This window comes from Carassius auratus, chromosome 44 (assembly GCF_003368295.1).
Source record: "Carassius auratus strain Wakin chromosome 44, ASM336829v1, whole genome shotgun sequence".
NCBI classification, from domain to species: Eukaryota; Metazoa; Chordata; class Actinopteri; order Cypriniformes; family Cyprinidae; genus Carassius; species Carassius auratus.
The window spans coordinates 2,401,417-2,412,010 of record NC_039286.1 but is presented as its reverse complement, the minus strand read 5'-3'; the positions used below and the strand labels follow the sequence as shown (position 1 = coordinate 2,412,010).

General features: G+C 37.2%; 1 protein-coding gene and 1 pseudogene across 2 annotated transcripts; both read right to left on the bottom strand.

Moving 5' to 3' along the window:
- Positions 1–135: 135 nt before the first annotated feature.
- On the bottom strand, positions 136–7,088 carry LOC113062130 (acyl-protein thioesterase 2-like). Of its 2 annotated transcripts, none has more exons than XM_026231742.1 (10): positions 6,976–7,088; positions 5,577–5,669; positions 4,650–4,681; positions 4,494–4,559; positions 4,315–4,362; positions 3,821–3,891; positions 3,542–3,615; positions 3,349–3,450; positions 3,077–3,253; positions 136–1,920 (listed from the first exon to the last, which is right to left on the bottom strand). In XM_026231742.1, the coding sequence occupies exons 2-10, from the start codon at positions 5,652–5,654 to the stop codon at positions 1,870–1,872; spliced, it is 699 nt and encodes a 232-aa protein (XP_026087527.1). In that variant the 5' UTR covers positions 5,655–5,669; positions 6,976–7,088; the 3' UTR covers positions 136–1,869. The 2 variants fall into 2 exon arrangements, with proteins under 2 accessions (XP_026087527.1, XP_026087528.1); XM_026231743.1 differs by lacking the exon at positions 6,976–7,088 and adding an exon at positions 5,784–6,256.
- Positions 7,089–7,136: 48 nt separating this feature from the next.
- Positions 7,137–10,543, bottom strand: LOC113062128 (PITH domain-containing protein 1-like; annotated as a pseudogene).
- Between the last annotated feature and the right edge of the window lie 51 nt (positions 10,544–10,594).

Sequence of the window (10,594 nt, the reverse complement as noted above, 5' to 3'; positions counted from 1 at the left end):
CACCTTTTGGTCTATTTGCTTTCCTCCTGTTAGGAAAATAAAATGAGAGACATACCTTGATGCTGGGAATGTATTTAATGCATCGCATGAAAATTATTAAAGTAACATTAGCAATAAAATACAGGACTGCTTTGCTGTGATTTGCATCATTTATTTCACATATAGGTGTTTCAGTAAAGTTTCTGAAGAACCAATTGTCCCTCAGTACACTTGAGAGAAAAAAGACGACAAAAAAACAAAAACAAATTTAAACAAGCACAAATGACAAAACAAAATCCAACAACAAAACACAACTCATGTGGACATAAACTGATAAATTCATTGTTAAACCCAAAGATATTGCCAGTTACTGCTGCCTGGCATGCCCATGGTTCATACAATAAACATTCAAGCCACAGGGCATGTAGGAAACCTGTCCGATGCTAAGAAATTAAAATAATAATACAACTAAATAATAAGGAACAATGTCAATTATAAAAGAGGGGATCATAAGATTTATGAAAACATTGATTAGTCAAATGGACTTGGTAAGATAAAACAACACTGAAATAATATATCAAAGAACATCTATTTAGATTAAAAAAGCAACATTCACTACTTTGGAAACAACTTAGTTATCATCACACAGAAACCATTTTAATCCATTTTTAAATGTATACAAGCAAACTGTGAGAGAAATGTTTGCAAACTCATCTTTCAATTTTAATAGCTAATCAAGGTTACTTCTTTAATATCAGCAGGCTTTATCCACCACGCTGCTGCATAACTGTGACCCTCCATCTTTTATTAATAGGTTGTGTCAGTAAACAATACTTTTACGCAATAATATGGAACCTGAAATGTATATACATATGCGATCTGAGACCCCAGAACACTTGAATGTGTTTGGTCAGGTAAGTAGAGGATGATGAGGTTATGAGGTGAAGAAGGAATTAGGGAGGATTGATGAAGCTATTTAAAGCAACTGGAAAATATTATCAGCCGTCTGGAGTGATTCACTTTGATAAAGAGCTTATTATAACTGATTATTATACAGTAAAAATACTCCAATCTAAAGCTGGTTATGGGAAAATTTGAACATGCTTATTATATGTTGTGTTATAAAAAAAACGTAATTTATTAAAAATGAATTTTTTGCATACAGACAGATTTCACTCTGGCAGAAATGAAATTATTTTTTCTCATTCAGTGTAATTGCTTTAGAAGAACAAAACGTACTGTAAGATTTGCATGATTTATTTGCGTAGTTTATTTAAGCCATTTTCAATTGCCTTTCTCATACTTCTAGTTATAAACCAAAAGGAAAACAAAAGATATTTCAGCACAAGTATGATTTGCAGCATCCCAATAAAGCCCCACCGCAGGCATGCACCGTGGGACAGCATGCAGAGCAGCATGACCCGAGTCACTCCAGACGGCACCAGGCTCTCATTAGCTTCCTCCACCTCCATCTCCCAAGATCTGTTACAGAGCTGTGTAGCAAAATGCTATCTTTACCGCCTTGCTTATTGAAAGAAAGAGACAGAAGAGTAGGGGAGAGAGATACTGGATAATGGTTTAAGATGTAACACGTACAGGAATGTATAATAAAAGTTAATGAGTCTCCCTTAAAGAAAAGGCCAAAGGACTTTTATTCTATGTACGAATGCCACTTGTAATATCACCCCTTTAATGAATGTCCACTAATGTATGAAATTACAAAGAAAAGTGTGAGATGACGTGGTATGCATGTGTTGCATGTTCACAGTATGACTAAATGTGCATGTATGTCGTTCCATGTAGTGGGGGACCATGGCTGTTTCCTGTGGGAGAATGGCAGGTCGGAGGTGAGAGGTCAGTGTCTAAGGGTCACAGTGAGCTAGAATGAGGTCAGACTCGGGGCAACTGCTTTTCAATGAACTCCTTCACAGCAGCCATCTCCTGTAAAGCCAATCAGAGAAAAGTATGGGTGTTAGAACTAGCACGAACAAACAATATAGTTTGACTGGAACCACTGTACCACATCAGAGATAATAGTTTGCATGACTTCAGTTCAGACCTCATCCTGTTGTTAGTTCACATGGAGTGTTGAAAAAAGAATAGTTTGACAATTTGCATACACTTCTGTGTAAAGACAGTGTCTTAAGAACTAGTTTCAACAACTAGCAGTTAGCCAAGTGGTAATCTTGTGGTGTTACTTTTTGGATTCCACATAGACTCATCTATGTCTTTATGTAACCGAATTAAAAACATATCACCAGTCTTTAAAAAAAAAAAGTCTAAACCTAGTCTTTTGAGACTAGAATAAACCTTTTATGCAACCGGCCCCAGGAGTTTGCTTCCAACTAAAACTTGCAGTTCTTACCAATATTTACAGTACACTAATCAGAAAAAGGTATAAAAATTGTTTCTTAAGCACCTAATCAGCATATTAGAAAATATTAGAATGAATATCTGACATTAAAGGCTGCTGAAAATCCAGCTTTGCCATTACAGGAATAAACTACAATTTAAAATATACTGAAACAGAAAAGGGTTATTTAAATTTGTATAATATTTCACAATATTAATGTCTTTTTAATCAAACAAATTCCGGATCAATCCCGGGTCGGGACCTAGTAACATTGCCGGGTTCAGTCCCGGAACGAGGGCAGTGTCAAAGCCAGAACTAATACCGATAAGGCGGTGTCGTAGTGATGACACTTTATCATGCAACTCTTTTACCAGGTGTTTTGAAGGCTGATCAGCGTTCGCGACAAAAAAAAACATATGTTAAAACTGTAATGAAGCAGAGATCAGTCAGTTTCTCTCTTTCCGCGCTGAATCTGAGATTGTTCGCCAGCTTCAGTGAAAGTTAACGTGCCTAGCGTTTTCGACTCGTACATTACACGTCACGTCCTGAATGTCACGTGTCTTTACGGGACCTTTACGGGTTGTGTGTGATATTCCGGGTAATCACTGGCAGTTTGAAAGGGGCAAATTCTAGTGACCCGAGAACAATTGCAGGGACACATTACCCGTGTATTTTCCAGAATGCCAGTGTGAAAGGGGCTCATGTGAAATGTAGGTTTCTGTGAGCGTAACAGATGATTCTCACCTGTGGACAGGAGCTATGCATGACACCCGGGAAGGTGCGGAAGGTGACATTCTGTGGAGAAATGATGGTCTTGAGCTTCTCTGCTGTCATAGCCCCGTATTGCACTGGGATCATGGGATCCATCTCGCCATGACACTGCAGAACGGGAGTGTCCTTGTTTGCACTCCCACTTGCAGCCTAATGGATAAAAAAGCAGATCCACATTGACAGACGTTCCTATTTACATACACACATACTTATCCTCACATAATCTCACTGCTGACATCTTGTACCTGTGGGAAAGTCTTGTGAAGTGGAAGCCAACAACTAAGTCCAACAACACCCGCTAACTTCTGCTGAGAAGTCAGAGCGGTGTAAAGAGAGAGAGCTCCACCCTGAAGATCAGACAACAAAAGAGGAACTGAAAAGCATCTGCAATGTCAACCATTTGAGTAATAGTAGAAACTTTCAGGATGGATCACTTACCTGAGAGAAACCACCAAGAATGATACGACTGGATGGTATACCATTCTTTACCTCGTGATCGATGATGGCCTTTACTATTGAAGAAAAGGAGTGCCACATAATCAAATTTCGACATTTGACAACATTCTCTGGCATTGAATCTCTCATAAACTCAAAACGTGTTTCTTCATGTGGTTTTACATTTTGCTGACACAAACTAAGCCAATATTTGGATGCTTGTTAGTCTTGGGACAGCTGTTTTCCAGAAACTGCCCGAATGCGAAAACAAATTTTGCTCACTGTTCTCCGATGCTCTCTTAATCCCTGCTTCATCCTCCGGTGACTCTGGGCTTAAGCCCATCAGATCAAACCTAAAAAATAAAAAACATTATACAAGAATTAAGGGAGAAGTAGTGTCCAGTAGTCAATTTTATTTAGCATTTTATTAATACATAAAGTTATTCATTTATTTCCAAACTCTTACTGACTGAACATTAAATTATTTTATATATTAATCAGTATAACAATTTGAGTTTCATGACAAATGAAAATTAACATTAATTGAGAGTCTTTTTAACCACACTTTTGCTTTAACCACAAATATGTAACATCTGACCATCTGTACAAAGAGCCACTTGATTTGATTACGGACCTTAAACAGTACAGAACCTGAAATACTTCATTTTACATCATACATTTTTCAAAATCCTAAGCATTATTTATTCTCAGGTTTGAATGCACTTTTATGTAAATGCAATAGAATTTTAATCTTATCCACGGCAGAGGAAGCTTACCATGAGGGCATAGTCATCTTCATGTTGAGTGTTACAGGGATTCGGGGTCTAGAGTCAGAAAGTATCATCATTTATTCTTCGTAATAAGTTACAAGGAAATCAAGTGATACTAAAATTTTTGTATTGCATAACAAGAAACACATCAAGAAATATTTTGCAATTCACAGGCTTTCACTTACGCGTGTGGGCAGATGTATTTGATGTATGGCAGTCGAATAGACGTCAAGCCTTCAGCCCAGCCGTCTCTATAAAAAGTAAAACACCAGGCTTATTTCTACACCAGGGCAGGGGGTATACAAAGATCCCGCAGCAGGCAGGTAATAAACAGAACGTACCCTGTGTCACCCAAGCCATGAAGGAAGATTACCTGCAAAGTTAACAGGATATGATGTGAAACTGATCTCTGCAAAGCACCAAAGAGGCCAGATTTCCTGTTTGACGCTTGCTCTTTGTTATTTTTATAAAAAGATACTCTCTCATTAGCAAGCTTGAGCTTTCTATGAATCTATTCACCCGCTTCTACCAATAAATACAGGCGGCAGGCAACCTATTTGAAGATTTGGACTGTAAACGAGAATCTGAGGAGGAATAGTAAAGGCTGTATGTTAACTATTAAAGGACTTTTAACCCAAAAAATTAATTTCTTAATCATATACTGATCCTCATCTTTGAAACACAAATTTAAAAATCTGTAATGAAATCTGAGAGGTATGTCCCCCTTTTGAAGTGTAGGTAACAAAATTTAGAATATTCATAAAGGTCATAAAGGCATTGTAAAATGAATCTATATGAATTGAACGTTTAAATCCAAGTCTTGGGAAGAGATGCAGTTGTTCTATTTGATGAACAGTTTTAATTTAGGCTTTTATTCACATATAAACACACATACATAGAGCACATTACATATGATAAACACAGATTCCTGTGCATGTCAAGCACAAGAACAAACCTCTTTAGTTTTCATGCAACACGTTGGAGCTTGTTAATTATATGTGATGTGACTCATTTGCAATGCCTTTATGACCTTCTTGGATCTTCTAACTCTTGGTTACATGGACTTTCAATAGATTTCATTAGATATATCTTAATTTGTGTTTTGAAAAAGAATGATAGTTTCATTTACTCACAACACAAAAGTGAGTACATGACTTTTCATCTTTGGGTGAACTATTAATTTAAGGAAACTTAAACTGACCTGTGTAATGCAAATGAATAACTTGGAAAACTTTAGATTTTAGTCAATGATTTGACTGGTATCTCACCACAGCCGTTTCCTTCTCCGTCCCGGGCACTGTGGCGGCTTCAGAGAGCAGGGGTGCAGACATGTTGTTGCCACACATACAATGTGAGGAGTGCTTTTAGGAAAATACAAAAACAAAATGTTCAAATGCAATCAGTACGACAAGTTTATGCAAAATACGGAGGCCCAGGCAATGAGTACTGCATATAGGGTTATTAAAGATACGAACCAGACGATTTTAGAAAGAAACTGTCAGCAGGCTGCAGAATGATTAACAGAAGTTGGTTTAATTACCAGTGTTATCAAAGTCCTTTAAACTAGCAATGCATGGCCATCTAAAGCTAAAAGTGCTCTATTGCACCTGCAGAGCATCTAGACGTGAAAAAGGAAAAGAAACAGAACGTTGAACAAAAAAAAACGTAAAAATACATGGTGATTTAGCCTGCTGGATAAGCGCTGATGCTTATGTTAATCATAGAGATTCATTTTCCGCTGGTTCCTGTGCAGATCACATGTTTGTACTCGCGGACATCTGCTTAATACGACTTCTCGGAAAACTGTTTCTAATGAAAACCACGGGTCCCCGTTTTCCTGGAACCACATGACAGCACTGAGAAATCAAATCTTGACAGCTGCAGGAGGCAAAACACTTCAGTTTAATGGTTTCATTCGTCTTTGAGTGGCCTGGTTGAACATAATCACAAGTTTAAGCCCGGAGTGTTTCAACACTTTAATAAACTCTATGTGCCAGTCTTGGTTTTATGGAGTCTTGGTTTTATGGGTCAGTCTGCCTTTCTGGACTTTAGTACTGCACGTTATCAAATACTTCAATCAAATCACCTGCTACTGATATCTCCACTAAATACCAGAAAAATACACTTTTTCAACTAAAGTGCATTGTATCCTAATACTCCGGGTATGCAATTTATACACCATGACCTATACACATTAATTAGTGTACTGATTATCTCTAATGCGAGAGTGAAATAATCCTTCACATGTTATTCTGCTATGAACATCACGATCATGTATTCAATAAGAATAGGAGGAAAGGGATGGGCAGCGAAAACAACAGAGAAATCGGCGACGCTTAGCTCTTTTTCCAACCTGGCGGAATCAAGGACAGGGTACATGTAAAAAATAAAGCCGCTAGGTCGTTTCATTAATACTCGAGCGACATTATCGCATTTAGGCAGCTTAATCCTGTTTCGCCTGTATGATTGTCACAATGAATCCACAGCCTCATGGATGGAGCTATCTGGATCTCGAATAATCCAACTATTGCGCTATTCAACGACAAGCTTGCGCCTTTCTAGCTAGCAAGAAAGCCAAGGTCAGGGGGTAGATTAGAATTTAGGGTTCAGGCAGGAAAAAAAAGCAGATATAAACAGCGGCCTGCTGCTACGAATTTATAGACTCACCGCTTGCTATCTCTCAGGTCACAACGGAACTTCCGCTCCTTCTGCCGGAGAGGGGCGGAGACACAGCGCTCTGATGTCATCGCATTTGTTCAACTGCGTGAGGTTGAATGAAGCAAATTTAAACATTTTTATACATACTTACATACATACATACACACACACACACTTATTTATTTTTTATAATCATTATTATTCAGCCCATCACACACCACTACAGCACTACTTTTAACACCTGGGACTAGTTACAACACAACTTTTAATAATAATAAAAAAAAAAAACCTTAGTTATAATTTATGAACAAAATATCATAAATGATTTTCTTAATTTACCAGTGGTTTGTTGGATTACAGCAAAAAATATGCTAAATTGAAGAAAAATGGGTTTGTTATGAAAGATTCCCAAAACAGTTCCATCTTTAATTCTCCTTTTACAATAGACATGTATTTGTGAAAAACACATGAACTGAAATTATAGCTCTAAGATGTGCACCACTATTTAAATAGCAGCAAAATAACAGAAGTTGTTATAAAAATAATCCATCAATTTTAGACTCTTCGAGGTCTCAATTAAAACATTTTCTTAAATGGTTTGAATGTCACTGTTGACCCAAGGTATTAATGCAAAATAATATTAAATGGATGAATAAGACATTGTAAAATTGAGAATAACAACAAACTTTCCACTCTCTAGAGATGTTTTTTTTAAGGAACAGGCTTCTTGCAAGGCTCATTTGTTCTGTTAGTTGAAGCATACACTGTTTATTTGACATACGCATACATGAAGTAATTATGCTTATATAGCCTAAGGTTTATTGGCACATTAGCAGAATTGCAGATGAACAAACCCTTATGAAGAAAACCCAGTTGAACACAAAGAACGCTTAGGCTCTCTCAGTTCATCTTCTCACCGTTATCAAAACTCGTGCGCACTTTTTATAGTTTCACACAGCACACGTGAGATTCTCTCTTCTCCATTTGTCATGATATGAACTGTGTCTGAGGCGTAATGGTCTCCACTTTGTGATCTGCTGGGTTGGCTGCTGCTTCATAGCTGCAGATTGTGATCTAATGCCTATGAGCCTGAAAGAACGATAAAAAGATACCAGATGACGGTGACCGCAAAAATGCAGACACTTCTGGATTTCTCTACTTATTTTTCTTCCCAAAGTAAAACAAACATTTAAAGAAACAGTAACATTGGCATAATATTGTCAGAATATGGCACATCTTCCACCAGTTATTAATAATGATGATGGAAGTGTTGCTGTCATTGCATGATATATGTTTTATCCAGTACTTACCTCTGTGTACTCTCCCCGCAGACCAATGTAATACACATTAGTGGATTCTGCCCCAAAGTTTCTAGATATGTGGATTGATAAGTGCTGCACATTGGAGAATCTTGCAATCCTATATAAAATTATGGGGGGGGGGGTCCATTATAAAAGATGTACTATTAATGTATTTATGCACATTAACATTCTTAAAACTGCTTACTTGGTAGGATACTCAAGCTCAGCAAGCGGATCCCTGTTTAGACGAAACGCTTGCTCTGGCTCTCTGCTTGTAATAATCAAATGACATTTGGGGGATGTTCTTGTACCTGTTCAAAAAGTAGCCACTTGCAACACTCATTCATGTAAATTGTAACTGCATTATCCATATGTGATGCTACAAAAGATTATTATTTTGTGTTATATTTTTACAGTGAAGGCAAATTCACAATCACATTTTAGCTGTGATGCAATGTGGATCCAAATATTTAGATGGATGCAAGAGCACGGTTCACCCAAAAAATTAATATCTGCTGAAAATGTTGTCACCCTCAGGCCATCCAAGATGCATGGGAGTTTGTTTCTGACTTTTTGAGCTGATAAAAACAGCTGATTAAAACTTGTGGATTATTGTTATGTTTTTATCAGCTGTTTGGACTCTCATTCTGTCAGCATCCATTCACTGCAGAGGAACCATTGGTGAGCAAATGATGCTACATGTTTTCCAAATCTGTTCCGATGAAGAAACAAACTCATCTACATTTTAGATGGCCTGAAGGCAAGTACATTTTCAGCAAATTTAAATTTTTGTGTGGACTATTTCTTTAAAGCTATTATTATAAATTACTATATAAAGTTATTTTGATTTATTTTAAAAAGTTATTTTTTATAAAACATTTTGTTGCTTTATTATTATTTATATCGGTTAAACAAGTTTACAACCACAGAGACAAAACAATTAAAAAAAAATGTAATATTTGGCCTTTTACACAATGTTCTTTTTAATAGTTTATCAATTATTGAAACAAACTGTTTTCATCAAGCAGATTGCCGTCCCAGTTGCAACACTTCTTCACTTATTATCCATATATCACACTACAAGAGGTCTCGTTTTTTTGTTTTTCTTCAGGTGAGTGCAAACTCACAGTCTTATTTCAGCTGGGTGTGACTCATCATATTCTCCAGAAATAATGATGCCTTTCAGCTTCACGCTGCCTGTAAACCTGCAGATTGAATCAAACGCATCAACTATGCCCATTTCTATTGGAAAAGCACATAGTATTTATGCAATTATATTAAACAGAAGAGAAACTGAAATGAGAATGGATGCTGCTGGCAACAAATCTTACGGTATATTGAACAGAAGCTCCTCGTCAGCATCGCTTTCAACAAACTGAAAATAAAACGGGACAAACATTAGAACAAACAGAACAGGATATTTAATTTCTCAAAAGACAATCGTCGTCTTTTATTTAGAAGAGTTCATATAAAGTAAAATAAACATGCATATATGCAATTAGGTAATTTAAGTAAATACAGAAGTGTTTTAATTCGCAGTGGGACTCCATTCTAAACTCCATTCATTAACTAACGTTAAGCCAGGTGAATTCGTAGTTATACCTTCGTCCGGTCAGTGCGTTGATCCCAAGGCTTGAACACCAGTTTCCCGTCTCCGTCTCGGCTTTCATTCAAACACTGAAGCTTCTCGATGTCAATGCGTCTGTACAGCTCATATTCCACTCCTCGCTCTGCTGGCTCGTGATCGCATTCACAGCAGCCGTGACTATGACCGCCGCCGTGGCCGTGTCCAGACATGGCGTGAACCTGAAAAGTGCTGAAACACTCACAAATAAGCTTAACGGAGAGACATGAACGGCAGCTCCGGGAGCTTCTGTCACATCTGCTAAACTCGTACCGTTACACTGGTGGTAGAAGTGGGAAAGTTGACAACACGCAAAAACGAAACATGGAACGTGATTGGATCACAAAAACGAAGGGGACCAATGAGGAGCAGAGTTTGGAGTCGCGTTCTTGTGATGCATCAACGTCTCGTTTCATTGGTCAGTCCGCTCGTCGTAAATACAGTGGAAAAAAGAGAGACTGGGCCATTATTAAACTGAACTTATTAAATTAAATTAAGACAATGACATTATTTACTCAGTCCACATTGTGAATTCTTCTTTTTTACTGTTTTGACTCAAACATTAAATATTTTTGGCATAACGATAGTCATTTTTTACTACATTTTGTGTTCCACTAACGAAAAGAAAGTCATACAAGAGATAACAAGAGATGACAAATAATGATCATTTCCATTTTAGGTGATAGGACAGAGTGATAGTGAA

What these genes read in the sequence shown, in the direction of transcription:
- LOC113062130 (XM_026231742.1), bottom strand. Translation starts at nt 5,654, where the DNA reads ATGTGTGGCAACAACATGTCTGCACCCCTGCTCTCTGAAGCCGCCACA. An exon ending in AAATACATCTGCCCACACGC is followed by an intron (nt 4,363 to 4,493) that starts GTAAGTGAAAGC and finishes TTCTGACTCTAG; the next exon opens with ACCCCGAATCCCTGTAACAC. An exon ending in TAAGAGAGCATCGGAGAACA is followed by an intron (nt 3,616 to 3,820) that starts GTGAGCAAAATT and finishes TTTCTTCAATAG; the next exon opens with TAAAGGCCATCATCGATCAC.